The sequence below is a fragment of the Saimiri boliviensis genome, chromosome 5, assembly GCF_048565385.1.
Source record: "Saimiri boliviensis isolate mSaiBol1 chromosome 5, mSaiBol1.pri, whole genome shotgun sequence".
NCBI classification, from domain to species: domain Eukaryota; kingdom Metazoa; phylum Chordata; class Mammalia; order Primates; family Cebidae; genus Saimiri; species Saimiri boliviensis.
In genome coordinates this window covers 84,892,457-84,914,877 of record NC_133453.1, presented here as the reverse complement: position 1 = coordinate 84,914,877, position 22,421 = coordinate 84,892,457, and the positions used below count along the sequence as shown (strand labels likewise).

Here is a 22,421-nt window from a genome sequence, read left to right as displayed (position 1 = left end):
GTGCTAGAAGAAGATAAATACTGCATGGGAAGCCCAGGAGCAGTGTGTTACTCAACCATTCTCCAGAGTCATATGTCAAACTCATGGTTATTGAAATTTTGGTCATAGATTGTTCCACAGTTAACAGTGCACAGTGTCCCTGGGGTGACTAATGATTCTCCTGTAGCCTTTTTCAGCTTACTCATTTATAGCAGTTCAGGACAGAAGGGGAAAATTGGTTGACAGTTGAGGCCAAGAGTAATTTTTACAATTGTTCTTTCAATTCACAAATGAACATGTTCTTTTAAAACAGCATTTAAAAAAAAAAATCTGAGTTTCTACTGTTCTTAGTAGTGTGTCTTAACTGAGAGACTGTGGTTATGGAATTTGTATTTTTCTTTGTTAATATGTGGTGTATGTGTCAAAATCACCCTAGTGCACAAATGTAGACAGGAGAAATGGCAAGAGAGGTGTGGAGCATCTGTTTCATGTTTGTTAGTACTTCAGGGTTTAAAAATCCTTGGGCTGCGAACTTAAATGATACCTGTAGGAGTACAAGTCTGAGACATCTTGGAGATGATGAATGGTATGCTTCTCCTTGAAAGGGCATCTGAGCCAGAATAAGTGGTTGATTTCCCACTTAATTCATCTGATATACAACAAAAATACACAACTCCAGAAAATAGCTAGCCTACTCTTCTGTTAGGAAATGATGTGCTACTTACAGTGCATATCCACATGAAAACAACAGACATAATGGGTAACGTTTAGTGAGCACTTACTATGCGTGATGCACTATTGGAGTGTTTTATATGTTAATTCATTTCATAATCATAGTATCACACAGCAAAATGTGCTATTATTACCACTGCTGTATAAATAGAAATCTTTAGATGTTATAAAGATCATGCCTGTTGGAAAAAAATTATATGCCCTATGTTTACAGTCTGCCTAGATAGTCAAGAATTGATTATTCATAGTTATTATTTCTTTGGTTTGAGTTCACATGTTCCATAATATAATCTAGATGCTACTTGATTTACTAAATTGTGCCAACAATTTACAGTTGTCTTCCTGGATCATAATGGGTTTTTTCCATGCTAACTCATAATTTTAAAACATAATTAGATTTTCTTATTGGCTTTGCAAAACAGAATGCTGACTAAATACAGACTAGGCCAATGCACTTTAATAAATATTAAAAATTACTGTTATGATATTTTATTGAGACCAACTAATACTTTGAAGCCAATTTTTTTGTAAACTTTTTCCTTTCTGTATAGCTATATCTATATATCACAAGATAAATATAAAATTTATATCTAAATAAGTCCAAAACACTTCTTAGTCAGTGTAAGTAGTAATTCTAAGTCATAAAAGCAAATACATAGAGAAATAGTTCTAAAACATACCTATATGTGAAAGTGAGATAGAGAATAAGACAGAAGAGAGGGCACATGACAGAGCTTTGCAACTGGTAGCTCAGCTAATATTGAGAGAATGTCTACTGGCACCAGATACTGTTCTAGCAACTGAATGTAAATACAATATCAACAAATAACGTGTTTGTGTTTGCTATCATTGTCTTGGTTTAATTAAAATCTTGTAATTGAAACTTGTTAATGGAAGAATTTGAAAAATATATGGAAGGAATTTTTTTTTCAGGAAGATTTTTCTCTAATAGGATCAATTTATATTTTGTTAGTGACTAATATTTTGGGTTAAATATAGAAAATACAACAAATCTGTGTTTCTCAAAATATTTTCAATGGAGCATTGTTGTCTCAAATTCTGGAAAGGGTAGAATAAATCTGGAAAATACAAACTACTTTGGTTATTTGTAATGCACTTTACCATAGTAAAAGTTATAAGTACTGTTTAAAGACACCTATTTAACTTTGTTTTACTCATTCTTTCTATTAAAATATGACTAGATTGTAAATTATTAAGGAAAAGCTATTTCATCTAATTTATGCTGTCATCAATTGAAGATCACCATTAGATAATATATCTCTAAGAAAAAAAATGTTTAAACTATAATGTATAGCTTCCTTTTCACCTAGAATTATTTTGTCCCTATTTAAGGAACTCTTTTAGACATAACTAATTCAAAACCAGCTTTCAGATCATGTCATTCTTGTATATACATAAAAATAAAATATAAGCAATGAATTGATCAAGCAGCTTTACATTTGCAGGTTGACTCTTTTGAATCACTTTTCAATGCAAATTAACTGATGTGCATGTGTTTCCTACCCACTGTCTTTCTCAGTGCCATCATAATGATTGACAATCTAGACTTTCTTAAAATCATGATTCATTATTGTGCCTGGGATAGTCTTTCAAGTACCTGAAACCATTCAGGAAATTTTTATCTTGGTACTTTTTTTATTTTACCAGAAGGCATCAAAGGAAGCTTTTTCAAACAATTAGAATGCATTAAAATGCCTCCTAATTTAAATGGCCATTAATGAAACTGCAATTGGCTACTGATTTTAGAGAGGGGAGAACATATTTGCACATGGGAAAAGCAGTGATAATTACAATAAAGTTGCTGTCTCACCAACACCAATGGTAAGATACTGTTGATTATAAAACATAGCACTATTTCAGAAAGGTTCCAATTAGATAACATGTAGCATATAACTGAAGAAACAGTTATATCTAACTAGCATCCTGCAGAACTAGTTATAGATGGGATACAATTTGTGAAGCAATTTAGGAAATATTTTGGTTTCTCAGTCAATTGCACACTGAAATCTTCTAGCTTGTATTTAATTGTCAAATCAATAAAGTAACTCATGATTATATATCATTGACTTTTTATTTCTTTGAATTCAAGTTTGGGATCTTGGATCAATCACAGTGATAGGTCAGGTAGAATTTGTCACATGAATCCTATGATTCAAGGAATGATAATTACTGTGTTCTGTACCCAGGAAAATATTTCTCTTTATAGGTTTTTCAAACTTTCTCCGGTTTTATGACCCCATTCTAGTAGAGTGGACAAGAACCCAGATTTTGATAGTAGATAAAAGTGAACATCTGATCCTATTTCTGCTATTTTCTAAGTATACTTAATAATTTAACCATTCAAAGTCTTAATTTTTTCATCCTTAAAACAATAATAATAGATAGAAATGCTATGTAGACTAAATGAGAGTGTGTAACAAAAGTGCTTACTGTGTAGTCTGGAACATGAAGTCCCATAAGTAGTACTTTATCCAATACTTCTGGTGTCTAACTAAACCATAATACTGGATAGTTGGGTGTCCTCTTTCAATAATGGTTCAAAATGACTTTCTACATTCTAAATTCATATGATACATGGGAAGAATATAGAGGGATACCTCATCAATTACAAAGTTAGCAGTGTTTGTCAGATACAGCAAGTCAGTTGCTAAGAACAAACACAACTTTTCCTGTTTCTGAGTCCACAGAAGAAATTACTCCTGAGATTTCTTGCAAAAACAAAATACAAAACAATAGCAACAACATGTGTGATAAGATGGTCAAAGGCTCAGCATAATACAAAATGCTAGCACAGTAACAAGTTTGGTGTCACTGTTTTTTTCTTTTTTTTTATATTGATTCTCAGTGTCTTACCAAAACACTGGAAATTCAGTCTAGGTCCTGCTGCTTGCTGCATAGAAATTCAATCACCAAGGCAATGAGTACTGCCAGGGAAGAAGACTTTAATTTAGTGATGCAGCCAAGGAGATGGGAGATAGTCTCAAATTCATCTCCTCAACTGACTAAAATTAGGGGTTTGTTTAGCAGGGGGAAAAAATGTAGCCGTATGTGGGAAAACAGGAATTAGGGAGGGGTAGGAAAGAGGAGTTGATCAAAAGCAAGCAGGTGGTCAGTAAAACAATCATGATGGGTCAGTAGTCTGGCATCTCATTGTCCACATGTGATGATCTGGTAAGTTTTAGTTCCTTGATGCTATCTGGGTGGCCTGAGGGTTGGTTTCCTGAGAAAGGACTCAGGTGAGACAAGCATAACTTTCTCAAGCTTCAGCACTGAGAGAGTCAGTTTTTATGTTTATTCAAAAAGAAATGATAAGCACAGTTCTGTGAGACAATTGGGCCAGTTTCAAATGAAAACCAATATCATAATCCCAAATCTTCATTTAGGCTGGATAGGGGTCAAAATAATGCTGAAATATACAGCTATGTATTAGACTAAGTTAATTCTACATTAGATAAGTTACAGACTGTTCAAGCTATAAGATATATTAGAGATCTAATTAGTGTCTTTAATCAAAACAAACTGAAACAAGTACATTATTTCAACGTTGGATGTTATTAAATGTACAGAGAAACAAAACAACAAGTCCAAAAAGAAAATGGTTGATAATTCACTGAAATAAATTTAAGATAATTGATAAGTTAAATGCAAAAAGAATATGAAGTAAAACATTTTTAAAATGGAAGAAGATATAGCTGGGCAGTTACGATAGCAAAGGAATTTCTATGCATGATACTAAGGATAGGAAACACAAGGGAAAGGATTGTTAGAATTTAACATGAAAAATAAAAAGCTATGTATTGTAAAAAAAAGTGCTTAAAATTATTTGCCATGTATATGGCAAATTGCTTGTTTTATCAAGAGTGTTTATACATCAGAAAATATGTACATATGAATGGAAAACTGGAGAATAATGGACAGTTCATAAAAGAGGAAATAGGCCAATTTGAAAAGAACTGTGCCCACTAGTAATGTATTTTAAATAATAATGAGATAACACTTATCTTCACATAACAAAAAGAGGTAAATTAAATAGTAAATTAAAATAGCCGGTGTTATGGAGGAGAGATTGACTTTTTATGACATTGAAGGGTGTTAAAATTTGTACCTTTCTGGAAAGAGAGCAGGTCATTGTGCGCACTCTCATTCTATGTACATATATATTATATAGCTTATGATATTTCAAAATACTTTGATTACAGAAAATAATTAAATAAGTATATAATATAAAGTGTGTACAAAGATATTTGTTGATTATAAACTCCCAAATTAGAGACAACTTGAATGTCCAACTATAGGGGAATGATTAAGTAAATTATGACTAATTGTTAAAATACAATGCCATAAAAGCATAGAAACAAAATTACGGAAAAGTTCCAGTTGACTAGGGAAAGTGCTCATCACATTCTGTTTTAGGAAAAAGTTGCAAATGTATATTATGGTATGAATAAACTTTTGGAAGAAAAGATGTATCTGTATACTTACACATAAATAGGAAGAAGTCTAGAAAAGTGATAATACAAATGTAGTTATTTTAGAGGTAATTTTATTTTTTAGGTTTATTTATGTTTTAGTTTTCTCTGCAATGAATATATACTCCTTGAATAATTTTTAGAAGTTTAAAAAAAGGTTAATAGATAAATTGCATAAAATACCTGTCTTTACTACTAGAATAAAAATTGCAGTAAAAGCAAAAGCAAAATGCACACAGGTTGATCAGTGGTATTATCAGTGCATCGATAGCTCCTTTGCTTTTTCCATAAAATATATGAGTTAGGGACCAGGTGACTACATACCCTGGCTGCTCTAGCTTCTGAAGGATGGTAAACACTGCCTTGATGGTCTTCACTAAAAAAAAAAATTCTAGGGATTATAGATCTTGTGGTTCCTTTGCCTCAATGGATATCAAATTGTTCTTTATTTTAAACGGCTACAGTAAATATTCATTTTTATCATTTCCCATATTCTCATTGATCTTGGACAAAGCATTTGAATATGAGATCTTTATTGTCAAGCTGAACTGAAATTTGAAGTAATTACTTAGAAAACTCAGCTTCAAGACCTGTTCTAAGTTTTGACTGTGGATATTAGAATTAAATAAATTGAAAGTTGTCTGATAATCCTCTTCTGTGTGACAGCTCTGTGCACAAGCTCTGATTTGATAAAATTCATTATCTCCTTTTTATTCCATTAAAATAAAATTGCAGTAATAATAGTAAATGATAAATTCAACAGATAATCACTATGTATTATTAGCTGGAATGGGCTGTCAGCCAGTTAATGTACTTCTGTCCACTGACATCCTAATGAGAGGTTATGAGACTGGGTAATTTGTCTGCACATAAGGAATAGATAAAAAGGTAGATTAAGGGAATAAATTTAAATTTCAAAACAGCAACAATGATAATTCCAAGAAATCGCCTAAACCTCTGAAATGATACAGTATTTATGTGTTTATAGATTATTCATATTTTTGATTGACAAGTTTTAACAGTAATCATAAGGCACAATGTGATGTTTTGAGATTATATATATATATATATATATATATATATATATATATACACACACACACACACACACACACACACACAGAGTATGGAATAAATAAATCTAATTAACATGTCCATAACCTTGCTTACCTATTATTCTTAGTGATAAGACATTAGAAATTTACTGTCCTAATTATTTAAAAATTTATAATAGATTGTTGTTGATTGTATCACATGATGAGCAATAGATCTCAAAACCTATTATCTCTTGTCTGTCTGAAATTTTGTACCCTTTGATTAACAATTCCCCATTCCTCCCTCCTCATGCTTGTAGCTTCTGGTAGCCATAATTCCATTCTCTACTTCTGTGAATTCAATTGTATTAGATTCTATATGTAAGTGAGGTCATATGGTATTTGTTTTTCTGTGCCTGGTTTATTCCACTTAGGATAACTTTCTCCAGCTTCATTCATGTTGTCAAAATGATGGGATTTTCTTCCATTTTTACAGCTGAATAGTACTTCATTGTGTAGAATACCACATTCTCTTTATTCATCTGTTGATAGACATTTAGTTTGATTCCATATATTGACTATTGTGAATAATGCTGCAGTGAATAAGGGAGTGCAGATATCCCTTTGACATATTGATTTCAGTTCCTTTATATAAATCCAGAAGAGGAATTACAGCATCATGTGGTAGTTCTATTTTTAGTTTTACAAGTAAGAGCCATACCATTTTTATATTGACTATACTAACTTATATTTCCATCAACAATATCTAAGAATTCCCATTTCTCCACATCCTCTCCAACATGTATCTTTTATATTTTTGATATGTCACTCCAGGTATGAGGTGTTACCTTACTGTGACACTTTCCTAATGATTAGTGATACAAGCTTTTTTCCCCCATGTACTTATGGGCCATTTGGATGTCGTCTTTTGAGAAATGTTTATTCATGACCTTTGCCCATTTTAATGAGGTGTTTTCTTGTTTTTCAGTTGTTTGAGTTCCTCATATGTTTTAGATATTAATCCCGTATCAGATTCATGCCTTACAAATATTTTTTTTTCCCATTCTGTAGGTTTTCTCTTCACTTTGCTAATTGTTTCTTTTGCTGTGCAGAAGCTTTTTAGTTTGAAGCCATCGCACTTGTCCATTTTTGCTTTTGTTGCCTGTGCTTTTAGGGTCAAATCCAAACAATTTTTGTCCAGACGAATGTGGACTATTTCCTCTATGTTTTCTTTGAGTACTTTTACAGTTTCTGATCTTAAATTTAAATTTTTAATCCATTTTGATTTGATTTATTATATTTGGTGTAAGGCAAAATCTATTTTCTTCTTTTGCATTTGGATCTCCAGCTTTTGCAATAACATTTACAATTTGATATTTAGATGCAGTATAATACAATAATTGCTAGCTGGATTAAAAGTGGCTTATTATATTATCACTTTTAAAGAGGAGAAAAATGCAGATCCTTATTAATGAAGTTCCTAATTACAATTATTAAGAGTAAATAACAAAATAAAGTTCATTTTTATTTGGAATTTAGAAAACACCACAAAAAATTATTAGCTTAAACTGTATATTCTGGTCTATTCCTGTAATGTGAATATATGTCACTAATATGACATCATATATAACAAACTTTATAATCAATTGCAGAGTTTTGACTGTTAAAGGAAAAATGTTTGCTTTATCTCAATTTTTAAATATATTTTAATTATAACTGTATAATAAACATATGTTTGGCTTATTAACATTTTTCCATATCTTATACAGACATAATTATTTTAATACAAGACTTGCATTTTGTTAACCAGATTTACTTTGATTTACTTGAGCATTCTTTTTTTGTTTTGTTTTTGTTTTTGTTTTTTGGAGGTTTTTTTTGAGACGGGGTCTCACTCTGTCGCCCAGGCTGGAGAACAGTGGCGCCATCTCGGCTCACTGCAATCTCTACCTCCCAGGTTCAAGTGATTCTCCTGCTTCAGCCTCCCAAGTAGCTGGGATTACAGGTACCTACCACCATGCCTAGCTAATTTTTTGGTGTTTTTATTAGAGACGGTGTTTAACCCTGTTGGGCACGCTGTTCTTGAACTCCTGGCCTTAGGTAGTCTGTCCACGTCAGCCTCCCAAAGTGCTGGGGATTACAGGCATGAGCCACTGTGCCCACTTAAGCATTATTTATTGAAGAAAAATAATTTCCTCTTTTAAGTTATGCAGAAATATGTATTCTTTGTGCATGAAATTGTAAGCTTTTGCATGCAATTGGGGTATTCTTTCTTCAGGTACCTTGATTTTAGAGGACAGAACTATTAAACTTACTAGACATCTACTAGGGGAAGAATTTAACTGAAATAATTATTGTCAGGGGTTTGATCTAAGGCCCATTGTTTACCTCACGGAAATCCAATCCCCGAGATAATTAGTATTGCCAGAAAAGAAGGCTTTAATCAGGTGCTGCAGCCAAGGAGATGGGAGATCCATCACAAATCCATATCCTCAGTTGACTAAAATTGGGGGTTCATATAGCAGAGAAAAACTGTAATCATGTGTGGGGAAAGTTGGAATTGGGGGGTAAGAAAGAAGAGCTTGTCAACAGAAAGCAGTTGGTTGGTTAGGCAGTCATGATGGGTGAGGGGGTCTGGTGTCTCACTCTCCAGATGCAGTCATCTGGTGGGTTTCAGTTCCTTGAAAATGTCTGGTTGGCCTGATCATTTGTTTCCTAAGAAAGAAACTCAGATAAGACAAATACAATTTTCTCAGGTTTCAAGACTGAGAGGATGAATTTCTATGTTTATATTTTAAAAACCATAAATATCAGTTTTATGTGACAGTTGGGCCAGTGTCATTTTTATCTTCCACCTAATATCTATTTGAAATTTAAGACCTGATTTCTCTAAAGAGTGAATTTAATGCTATAGTGCAATAGACTTAAGAATAAAAGACAGATTTTTTAACTTTAAGTTCAGGGGTACATGTACAGGTTCGCTACATAAGTAAAATGTGTCAAGGATGTTTGTTGTACAGATTATTTCATCACCCAGGTATTAACCCTAGTACTCAGTAGTTATTTTTCCTGATCCTCTCTCTCCTCCCACCCTCCATCCTCCAATAGGCTCCAGTGTGTATTGTTTCCCTCTATGTGTCCAGGTGTTCTCATGAGTTTTCTGTTCCTGTGTTAGTTTGCTGAGGACAATGGTCTCCAGCTCCATCCATGTCCCTGCAGAGGACATGATCTCATTCTTTTTCATGGCTGTATAGTGTGTGTGTGTGTGTGTGTGTGTGTGTGTGTGTGTGTGTGTATGTATGTATGTATATATGTATATATATCACATTTTCTTTATCCAGTCTATCATTGATGGACATTTAGCTTGATTAAATGAATAGACAGCTTATTTAGAAAATATTATTACAGCAACTATTACAGCAACCCATAATTTTCATCATTTAGCTGTGAATGAAACCTGTGAACCTGGAGTTAATTAAAATACTATTTTGTTCATACTCATTATGAATGTCCCATTGAAAGACTTGCCTTAAAAACTTACAATTTTTTTTCCACGGCATGTATCACCTTCTAATGTCTTTACTGTTTATTTAGCTTCCTCTCTAGTAGAATGTAAAGTCCATGGAGGAAGATAATTTGGTTTTATTTACAGATATATCCCAAGTGCCTAGAAAAGTTTCCTGTGCAAAACTCGACCACAACAGATATCTGTTATCTTAATCTTGGCTTGCCCTCTGCTTTCTATCTTTAGATAGTCTTCTCTCTTACCCTCATACTTTATATTTTTCTATATGTGGATTTATCTTACTTCTACATTGGTGTCACTTTCATAGGCCTTTTTTTGTATGGTGGCCCCCAAAACTCCAGGCTTAACTCATCTATACAGTTACCTAATTCCAGAGGAAATAGTTTCAACTTTCTAAGAGTCCTAGTATATTCTCAAGGGTATACTTTTATTAGGCTGACTGGTTTATTTGCCCATTCTTGAGTTAGTCATTGTTATCTGGGTTATATGTAAGGTTGATAAATAGAATGCTCTATTTGTTTTAGATGCTAATCAAAATCTGGAGTGAGCAAAAGTAGGATCCTTTGGAGCTTGTTAGAAATATGGACCCTAAGGCACCCCCTCCCAACCAACTGAATAAATTTGCATTTTAACTAGATTTTCTGGTGATGTGCCTTTAGTCTGTTCCCACAGTTGGAACTGGAAGAGAGTGGGGCAAGCAATGAAACCAGCTCCACCTAAGCTGAAAGTGAAGTAGGAATGGTTTCCTAGAGAAAACCCAAATGCTTTTACCAGAAGACAGAGTGGATGTCAAGCATGCAAAACAACAGCTATCCAATGCAATTTACAATGTGCATTAAGCAATTATTACATGCCAGTTATTATACTAAGCATTTTCCAGGCATTATTTCATATTCATGGTATGTTGTAAGAGATTATCCGGTAGGTTACCTTATCCTTCAAGAAAGGAAATATCCAAAGTTTTTGTTGAGAAGGCAATGAGCAAAAGTGATCTACAATATGGTATCAGATAATGATAAGTGCCATGGGAAAAAATTAAACAGGATAGAGATATACATAAAGACCCAGGAAGATCAGAGAAGAGGGATCAGTTTTGATAGAAATAAACCTGAATAAATAAAATTTGAGCAAAGACTTGGATTAAGTGAAGGCCATCTCATGAAGTTGCAGGGTAACACCATTCCAGACAGAAAAAAAGAGAAGCATAAAGCCTTGAATTGTTGAATTATGAATGAACTTGGCGTGTTTGAAGAAAAGTTAAGAATAAAAAAACAACAGTGTGGCTAGAATGAATATGTTACTGAAACACAAGGGGTTCTGTCTGGGTCCTGCTGCTTGCTGCACAGAAAGCCGATTTTATAGGGTGCTGCAGCCAAGGAGATGAGAAATCAGTTTCAAACTCATCTCCTCGACTGACTAAAATTAGGGGTTGATATAGCAGGGAAGAAATGTAACCATGTATGGGACACTAGGAATTACGGAGGGATAAGGAAGAGGAATTAATCAACAAATAACAGGTGGTTAGGCAATCATGACAGGTGAGGGGGTCTGATGTCTCTCTGTCCAGATATGGTGATCTGGTAAGTTTCATTTCCTTGATACTATCTGGTTGGTTTCCTGAGCATGGAAATTAGATAAGACAAACATAATTTTCTCAAGTTTCAAGACCAGGAGGGCCATTTTTTTTCATGTTTATTCAAAAGAAACCATAAACATCACTTCTGTGGGACAACTGGGCTGGTTTCAAAGTGAGTATAAGTGAATTCAAAGACCTAGCCAAGAGCTATTTTCTGAAGGATTTTCAGGCAATAATTAAGAGATACTCAATTATTCTTAGTATTATGAAAAATCAGAGTATACTTTTGAGCAGGAGAGTAACATGATTTGAGTTGTATTTTAAATGCATTATCTAAGGAACATGCAATATTGAATAGACTGTAGGTAGAGAAATGTAAAATGTTTTGGAGACTAGTTAGGAGAATATTGCAATGCTAGTGTAAGCAAGAGATAGGAGAAGTTAAGACCAGGATGGTTAACCATAGAGTGGCTGAAAATACATTGTGAAGTGGAGCCAACAGAAATTGCTAGTGAGTTAAAAATGTTTATGTGTGAGGGAAAGAAAATTGTTTTTCCTTGAGAAAATCAGTAGATATTTGTGCTAGTTACTGAAATGAAGAACCTTGGAGGTGGAGCAAATTGGAGAATCAAATTTTTGACTTGTCAATTTTGAGATGACTAGTATACATAAAACTGTTGGGTAAACAATTGGATAACCTACTGTGAAGAGGCTTGAATTAGAGATAAGAGTTTGGGGAACAAGTGAGATTACATATCAAACCATGGATCCGAATAATTCTGACAGTACTTTAAAGTCACTAAATCATACAGTACAAGAAAAGACTCACCATCTTGTAACTGCACCCACTGGGATACAAGTCCTCCTCAGTTCCTGTGACAAAGGAAAGAAAGCTCTCATACTTGCTTTCCTAACTTTTTAAAATTATTATTATACTTTAAGTTCTGGGGTACATGTGCAGATCGTGCAGGATTGTTACATAGGTATACACATGCCGTGGTGGTTTGCTGCATCCATTCCCCCATCATCTACATTAGGTATTTCTCTTAATGTTATCCCTCCCCAATCCCCCCACCTCCTGCTATCCCTCAGAAGTGACATAACCCCTTTCTCTCATAGTTTATTGGCCAGGACCAGTTAGATATCCCTACTTAACTGCAGAGCCCTGAGAAATGTGGAGGAGTACATGGAGTGTCTGTGAGGACTGCTGTCTCTTAATATATCTCACTTCTAAGAAGAAAAATAGTGATACAGAGAAAAAAAAGCCATTCTCACTAAAATGTTAAGATAGCCCACAGTAGCTTTGTGCGTTCTTAAAGGTAATTTAGCATAATTATCTAGGATTAGAACAAAAGCAAGTTGCAGTAGAAATGCCAAGAGATGGCTTAGAGGTGGCAGGGTAAGAAGGCTTTTGCTTTATTTAGTAATTTCTATAATTCTCCACTAGCCACTTTTTGCCAAATCCGAAGTGAGCAATTAATGTTTTCTCTGACCTTATGTAAAATGATATGCAAATAAAACTTTAAATATTTATTTCAATCAGATAACTGCTCATAAAACCCTTCTAGGACTTTATTTTTTAGAGCAGGGGTTGGCCACTATGACCCATGTAAAACTAGCTTGCTGTCCATTTTTTAATGACTCAAGATCTAATTTTAATAAGTTGGGGAAGAGTCAAAAGAAAAATATTTTATGACGATGATATTAAGCCACCTCAATTAAATTCACCCACCTCAAAAATGAAAACAGAACAGTAAAATTGACTGTTGAATTAAGTTCTCTGAAGATAGTGTTTCTTCTCCCCACAAGGCACGATGACATCTCTGTATATGATTTTGAGAACTACATATTCAGTTATTTCAATTGCAATAGTGCTTAACGTAATGAGAAATTTTAGTGATTTATTTTGTAAACTAAATTGGTTTGAGTCTCTTATTTTGAAGGTTGCATTCCAGATTGGTGTTCTGAATAGAATTATTTTGAAAGCAAATATTTATCTGTTTAGAAAGTCCAAAGACCTTGTTTTCTGTCCAAACACCAACTAGGAAAATTAATATTTTCTTTTGGAAGGAAGTGGTTTGGCTGCTTCAGCATCAAAATGCTTTCTATCAACACTATTGCATTTAATTTTGAAAAAACATGAATTCTGAAGAGATGGGGTTTGGAGCTAGTGAGTAATGAGTTTTGAGAGTGTTGCTGCTTTGGAAAATAGTGGCTTGGTAATGGCATTAGTTACAGACACTTAGATTGTCTAAACACTTGCTCCTATTTTAGGGAACAATTCATTGACTATGTTACTTGGTTAGGATAGAATATCCTAAATACTAGGCCATTTGTGCCAGTGTGTTCCATAATGGCCTTAAAGAAAAGAGTTAAACATTGAAATATTTTCAGAATAATCTAAGAATTAATTGCTTTCTTGTCACAGTTCTCAGTTATTTCAATCAAATGTCAGTTTTATTATTAATAAAGAAAAAATCAAGTCATCATGTTTTTATATAAAAATTCGTAACATTATTTCCCAACTAGAAAGCATGCTTTAATGATTTGCAGTAGAAATAATCATTTAAATGTCAAATACTCTGTGAAATAAAATTAAGCAATTTTCATATATACATGTGAATATATTCCTGTTAGTTTCTTTACACTTACATATTTACTATTTTAAGGACTGGGGTAGCTTAGTATAACTCAATAAATCAATAAGAAAATAAGTTTATGGTAACTAGATAGAAGTTCAAGAAAAAGAACACATGCAATTTATTATATGAATTATATCTATTTAAATTTCTCATAAAATCTACAGGCGGTGAATAAGTGACTATAGGGAAGGCATGAATATTAACAAAAACATTGGAGATACTAGAATTTTTTATTAAGGAGAAACAGACACATTATCCAGCTCAGTTTAGCTTTGATTATGAGATACTAAATTAATACCAATTTAAATTTAGTTAATTATTCAATCTAAGTAGTACAAGTACTTGATGATAAATATTTGCATTTGAAAAGTCATAACCAATGGAAGAAGTGTTATTTATATTTATTTAATGTACTAATTGGATGGTAGTAAAAATCTACTGTAGTAGCAGCTGCATAGGCAATTGAATTTGCTGGAATTATAAAGAAAAAAACTGATAGCAAAGTAAATGGAGTGAAACAGTACTAAAACAAAAATAGCACAAACTGATTTGTGTTTCTCTGAAAAATTCTAGGTGTTGTCAAAGTGGATTATGGAGATGTGTCAGTCAGAAAAACACTAAGAGAAAATCTGCAGTGTAAACCCTTTTCTTGGTACCTAGAAAACATCTATCCGGACTCCCAGATCCCAAGACGTTATTACTCACTTGGTGAGGTATGAATTATTTATTTTGGTTAAGTTAAAAATATATTATCCAAATGGAGCAATTTCTAAGGAGCTCAGTATTTTTTATGTTATGAAAATGCTGTAAGGGATTTTTAATTAGATCATTTTAAATAACTGTCACGTTTCAAGGACCATAAAGTCTTCATCATAAGAAATCATAAAAATGAGGGGAAATTTTAAGATTGAACAACAACAAATATGTTTTTACCAACAGTTCTAAAGCTTTTGGTCATTTATCCTCTCAAAATTTACTGTGAACTCCAAAGACGTTTTGTTCATATGAGTTACAGCTATTATTTTTACTGTATTTAAATTAAAACTGAGAACTTTAAAACCCATTTCTCTTCTAATTAAACATTTTATAATAAACAATTACATGTTACTAACATATTTTTGAAAAGTAAATATATTTTTCCAAGCGAAGTCAAATAATGATAAGAGACTGCCATTGATTATATTTTTGTAAATTGCATTAATGTCTGGCTTAATAGAAGATAGCTGAATTGTCATATGTGCTTTGGTCTTCATTCTGTTGTAATACAAGACAGTCAATTACAATGGCCTCTAGAAAACTGTCTGTACACTCAGGAGAAAGTGAAAGTGAAAACTGCAAGTAATAGCTTGATATTATTCTGAAAGTGGTATTGAGTCTTTAAGATACTATGAAAACCGTTGATCTGCACCATTCTTTTCCAAATAATACAAAAGTATTTCTAAATAAAATATTCATTATAACTATACAAACATGTATATAATGTATGTTAAACATAATTTATGTATTTCTAAATAAAACCTTTATAACTAAGCATGTATATAATGTATGTATAGTACATATATAATATATTCATACACATAGATTGATAATTATATATAATCCTATAGTCATACATATCATAGATATGATTATATATAATATATTCCTGTATATCATATATATGTATCTCAGTTGGTCAAAATAAGAATTATATTTTCCTTTATGAGTTATGTCTTCCATATTGATAATTTTCCACTTAATAGGAATCAAAGCTACCTTAATATCAGTTGTGATTAAAGCATTCTAACAGCAACCAATAATGCACTTAGGAAATAATTATCAAGTAAGCATGTTCTTAGTATTAAAATGCCATTGTTGTAGGTCATAGTGATAGAATATCTGAAAATTTATATGGTTCAATCTATACTGTTTTGGGTCATCTGCCTTACTGTTCTTAAACTTTATAAACATACCTTACTAGCAATGAACTTGAACAAATGAAAGAAAAAAAACACTTGAGGTGACTGGAGCCCTAGCTGAACTGTTTTTAACAACAGATTTATGTTCCATATTCATGCCCTATTGTCCAAGTCTCCACTTTCTCATTAGCCATGTAAATATAGAGCTTGAATTAAATATATTTAACTTTAACCTGAATAATGTAAAAAAATTCATGTGTAATAACATTTATTTTATCACTTTCTAAGTGTGACTTTAGTGACTTAGTCCTGTGCCTCAGGTTTTTTTGTTTGTTTGTTTTGTTTTTATTAAAGAGGGTATATTGTATTGCTTACAAATATGTAACATCCTCATGTTGTCACTGATTTCACAGGGATTTATATTTAATGAAGAAAATATGTGACAGTGCTTTTAAAACTAGAACACTCCTTGCATATTAGTTATTATAAACCACTGAAGATCTCCAATAAAATATCTAATACCCTTATCAATTTATCAAAAATTTGTTTGAACATTCATGAACCTGACTATATCCTCAGAAAAAGGGAGTTTCTCTATTCTTATTATAAAATGTGTCTGTCACTGTTGTCAATGGACCCAAATCATTAGTAAACATTGATTTCTTTTTCTAAAAGGAGGAATGACCAGGGGCTATCACAGGACAGAAATGAGCAAAGAGGAGTTTTGGAAATTCTCTGTTGCCACCAAAGTGATTCCTGAGAAAGACTCAGGGCTCTGTAACAACTAAATGTTTACTTCCAAGTTAAAAATCAAATTTTATGCTGTCCTGCACTCCATCAAGGAAACCTAATTCATTTTCTAAAAAGTAAATATAGTGTGGGCAAATTCCTTTGTAAACTACTGATTTCAAATTAGCTATATTCTACAATGGATTAGGTGGCCATATTTTAATCTGTAGAAATAGTTTATGAAAAGATGTTAAAGAGGAATTGAGCCTTTCATGGTATCTAAAAGAGACAGTATGGTGTATTGAAAAATTTCCAGTCCCTGAAATCAAGCATAGGAAGGTTCGAATCCTAGCCTTACAGCTTTCATTTCAAGTGGCATTAAGTGTCCTCTTCACTACGTCTGTCAACAGAATAAAGATAATACATCTTCAGTCATCGCTGGGTTATAGTGATGACTGAAGACATAAAACATCTAGCCCAATGCCTAGCAAGAATAGCAGCACACTAGTATTTATAGTTATAATAATTATAGCTACCATTTGTTGATTTCCTATGCCAACAGTTATTCTAGGTGGTTTATATGAATTGCATAAAAATTAGAACAACTTTCATGACTCGGGTTTTGTTATTATCCCAGAGTTAATAAGGAAACTGACACACAGAAAGTTTATATGCTTGGCCTATAGGTCACACAGCTAGTTATCTCTTGAAGTTAGGACAAATTACATGCTAGTCCAACACTAAAGCTCACGTTTTCTTATAACTAGAGGGAGAAATAGATGATTTAATTACATTTTAATCATTCGAAATGTTTTTATTAAATGAGAGCTTGAAGCTGAGTACATTGGCATACACCTGTAGTCACAGCTATTTAGGAAGCTGAGGCAGTAGTATGGCTTGAACCCAGGAATTCAAGATCAGCTGGAAAACATAGTGAAAACTCATCTCTATTTAATAAAAATAAAAAGGGAACTTGAGATGTCTTAGTCCAGTAGGGCTGCTATGGGAAAATACCTTAGATTGGGTAATTTATAAATAATAGAAATTTGTTTCTCACAGTTCTGGAAATTAGGAAGTCCAAGATCAGGGTGCCAGCCAATATAGTGTCTGGTAAAGGCTGGCTGCTTACAGGATGGCACATTGTTGCTAAGTCTTCATATGGAAAAAGGCAAATGACATATTCTCACATGGACAAGGGGCAAGACAGCTCCCTTCAACCTCTTTTATAAAGACACCAATCCCATTCATAAGGATGAAGCCCTCATGACTTAAACACTTCCCAAAAGTCTCCACCTCTTAAATCTTCTGATTCATACTTAGACGTGTTATCTCTTGGGGCACTGGTCTTCTTGGCCCCACTTCTTAATACAATAGGGATTAGATTTCAACATGAATTTTGGATGAATGCATTGAGACCATATCAAACTGAAACCTTTGTTATATTTTAAGAATACAAAGTCAAATAAGGAAAGACCTTTACTTTTAAGCCTTTCTACCAAAATAGGGATGCAGGGGTGGGTATGGCAAGAGAGAATCCAACAGGCAAAGAAATTCAGTAGAAATGAAAGATGCCCTGCATGTGTTACATGGTAGGCTATAACTGCTGTTTGAAAAACCTGATATATTTATGAGATATGTTAACTTCTGAGCTTTCTGGAGTATTAATGTACTGTAGTTTTCCACTTTAAAACTAGCCTTAAAGAAATGCAATCCAGCATCTGTTTCCATGGAAACAGAAGGACAGATTCACCAAGCACTACATCCTAATTCAGTTTTGCATAGCCATCTATACATAATTTAAGATGGACATTTTGATAATGAGTTAGAGTTGAACTGATAATGAACAACAGTCATTTTCTAAAGCTTTTTCTTTTTTACTGCCTGTTATTAATTATTATTGAAAGAATGTAGAAAGGTATCTTTCCTTATGTATAAGACAACTTCTTTTGAATAATTAGAGGCCCAAAATGATAGATATCAGGTGTTCAAGCTACTTGTCATCAAAACAAGAACAATATTTCTTTGCAGTATATTCACTTGTACTTCTCACTGAATTCGGAGTGAAATTGTGTGACTTTAATAATTTATATATTTTTGATTTCAATGTTTTTCAAAGTCTATATAATATTGCTGTATATTGGTGAATATAAATGTTTCCCTGTCAATTTCCTTTTATAACTTTCCTTGTTGTATTGGAATATATAGAGGCAAATGTGATGTTCAGTTTCTCTATTATAAACCATCACCAAAGTCAATAGTTTTTGATATCAGATATCTGTATCTTAATTTATTTTATGTTTGCAACTTACTCAAGTAATTGAAATATTACTTTATCCAGCCCATGAATTACATGCAGTTTCCAATGAGAAATTAAAAGCTGTGCAATTGCTTTGAACTAAAACCTTTAAGTAAGTTAATGAAGCATGTGTCTTTTAGACTCAGTAAGCGGATCATAATGGAATAAGGAATTTGAGTTCTTTGCAGCATTAAATTCTCTCCTAACCAGCCCTGTAGCTTATGTAGATTTAACATGCTGGGTTTTGATCTTGTAAATTTAAGTGTAAGACTGAAAAAAGTGGCATTCTAAAATAGAATGTCTCAGCCCAAATTTTGGGGTATGACAGGCTAGCATTCTGGAAAAAAAAACACATTGTGAACTAAAACTGAACACAATCTGAGGGCAAATGAAGGAGATGAGGATTTCAGGAGCTAAGTGACAACTCTTGGTGCTTAAAATTTGCATTTGCATGTTGCTTTGAAGAGGTTTTGACATTAGTCTCTGCATTTTGTATTGTGTATTTGACCTCAGGATTTCTTTTTCCTCTTGTATCCTTTAGCCACAGTAAGCAGTTAAAGTTCTTGCATATATTTGTATTGTATTCCTTAAATATTGCTGAAGAGCAAATTTAAGTAATGAAAAATAGACATCCATGAAGCTGCTAGGCTGCAGAGATTAACGGTAAAATCAGTTACTGCCAAATGCAGAAGCTAAAACGCTTAAAAGTTTGCCCTTCCTGTTGGTGATCAGATCTATTTATAGATTCACAGTCTTCTTGGCCCTTTAATAGGATGATCAGCAAGAATACCTCATTTTAGGTAACTTAAATAAATGTGGACATTTTTTGTTCATGATGTAATTTCCAAAATTCTTGGGGACTCAGGAGCTAAGTTTTATCCCAGGGTTTCTGAATATGTGTGTATATAGGCAGAATATGTCACTCTTTATTGGATGGCTACCTTGAAGCATGTTGGGCTAGGTAACTTACCTGTGAGCAAAGTGAGCTATTTTTGTTACCTGAATATATGTATTTTTTAACTTTATATTTCTAATAAATAAACTAAAATTTCTAATTTTATTACTTAAATGTGTATTGACACAAACAGTTGCAACAAACTATATGCCAATTTGACATTTACTGAATTCTCTCAGGATTTTTGTTGTTGCTATTCTTGTTATCCACCAAATAAATGAAATTGTTTATTTTTCTATGTTCTTTACTTTTCGGGGAAGGCATTTCAGATATCAGATAATAATTTTTCAATCTCACAGCCATTAATCAAGGACCTTCTAAACCATGATCTGCATAAGCGAAGTCAATATGAATTGTTTCAATATATAGATTTTGTTCTCATCTTTCTGATTTATTCACAATTAGGTAAACAGAAAATATACTTTAAGTGTATATTTACAAGAGAATCATTATGGAAATATTGGCATTAAGCTCTGGAATTCACTGCAAATATGCTTATTTCTATCTTTACAAAAAAAAGAAAACAAATGAGGTTGACATTTGTAAAATAATGATACAAAGTAACAACGTGCAATTGAAGGATAAGCATATGTTGGGATAATTAAAGTAAAATAATGCTAGTTTAAGTTTAGATTGTCTTATCTTTAGAATGGATTTCATTTAAGTTTTTAAAATGCAAAGATTAGTGGTGGGTGTGTAGGGAATATACATCTTTTAGAAATGGAGTTCTCATTTCTACTTGCTTTTACAATCCAGCAGAGGGAGCAGAAGCTAATGAACAAATTATGTAAGTGGTAACATTACCAATGATGCTGCATTGCACAGAAACATTTAGAAAAAGGATGGCTAATTTCAAACATCAAAATACAAGTGGGAAAAATGCTCTCAAGTTTATGTCATTAAGAATTGTTTTCAAGCAATAAAAGATTATGTGTAAACATAGAAATATCAAAGCAGACAGCCAATTAAAGTTAAAACTATCTTAGTCTTGTGCCATACATTCAAAGCTCTACGACGACATAAAGAATGAGTCAGAAGAGTTTACCAGATCTTAGAGCTACCAGTATACTCTACTCTTTTGATTGAAGTCCTAAAACAGACTTCGTAAAGAATTTTTGATGGATAAAGTTTTTTAGTTGTTGGTTGCTTTGATTTTTCTCAGGATTAATGGCATGACCAAGCCATTGTTACCATCAGGTAATACAGTACCAGTGACAAGATTGCATCTTTTCTGAAATTTACTTCTTCTCTTGACCAGCATTCTGTGTGAGTATATATTTGATTAAGGTCTCAAGGTGTTCTTAGAAAAGTTCTGATTTTAAAATTATACATGGTTATCCTAAATTTGATTATCCTTTACATCTCAAAAGATGAGATGCACAGTTTCGATTTTCCCATATGCTAGTATTGAGATACATGTTAAGATTTGTTTGCTGAGAATTGTTAGAAAACACCAGGGACCATTTTTGTATTTTGAAGACAATATAGCAGGCTCTCTCACTTGAGAACAATCTGTGTGCTGCTATCTGCCTTCTAGTTGTGCATGGCTTTTTAAAAAATCTGAATATTATAGGCCTAGTGATAAAAAAAAAAAAAAAAAACCTTTCAGATTCTGGGCTGGGCATGGTGGCTCACACCTGTAACCTAGCACTTTGGGATGGCGAGGCATTTGACGTCAGGAGTTTGAGACCATCCTGGCCAACATGCTGAAGCCCTGTCTCTACTACAAATATAAAAATTAGCAGGCTGTGATGTCATGTCATGCCTTGTAGTCCCAGCTACTTGAGAAGCTGAGGCATGAAAATGACTTGAACTTGGAAGTCAGAGGTTGCAGTGAGCAGAGATCACACCACTGCACTCCAGCCTTGGTAATAGAGTAAGACTCTGTCTCAAAAAAAGAAAAAACAAACAAACAAAAAATCACCTTTCAGATGTTGTCTCTATCCCAGGTGATAGGTCCCTCCTATTTGTTTAATATGGCAATTGATATCCTGGTTCCCTGACACCCTGTCCTCCACACTGCTTATCTCTCAGGTTACCCTGGACATAGACAGAAATTATTTACATGGACCTCAGCTCATCAGGCTGGCACTAGGCATAAAGAATACTTTGCTTTTCCGCTTTTTGACCTGGTACCCCAGGTCTAATACCAGGCTGCCTTTGTGTATCTTGTTTCATGTGTCTTCACCCATTGTCTAGATAACCTCCGGTTAGCTCTGTTCAAGCAGAACTCACTCTTCCCTTGCTCCTTCCAGGCCTCCTTTCTAACAAATACTTCGTGCCTGTCTGGAAGTCAATTCCCAGACTCACTGGAATACCTTTACATTCCTTATTTTGGCAAATTAGTTAACCTCTCTGTATCTTAATGTTTTTGTTTGTAAAACGGGAGTAATAGGTTGTCACATACAATTAAAATAGTTTCTAATTGTTGTTATTATTGTAACGGAGGTGGTGGTGGTTGTCTCTCTCTTCTCCCTGTGGCAGGTTTCCTAAGCCACTGACTCCTGTCTCTTGCTATTCTCCCAGATTCTACATCCAGGCAGACTTGACTTCAGTTCCTATGT

At 33.3% G+C, this 22,421-nt stretch overlaps 1 protein-coding gene across 8 annotated transcripts in view; it reads left to right on the top strand.

Annotated features, from left to right (window-relative positions):
* Positions 1-22,421, top strand: part of GALNT13 (polypeptide N-acetylgalactosaminyltransferase 13) — a 606,606-nt gene that overhangs the window by 530,406 nt on the left and 53,779 nt on the right. For 6 of the 8 annotated variants that reach the window (XM_074399672.1, XM_074399674.1, XM_003921971.4 and 3 more), the window contains one exon: positions 14,553-14,692. The exons of the other annotated variants lie outside the window; for them this stretch is intronic. In XM_074399672.1, coding sequence (XP_074255773.1) covers positions 14,553-14,692 — 140 coding nt within the window. The remainder of the gene's footprint in view (positions 1-14,552; positions 14,693-22,421) is intronic. 8 annotated transcript variants of the gene reach the window in all.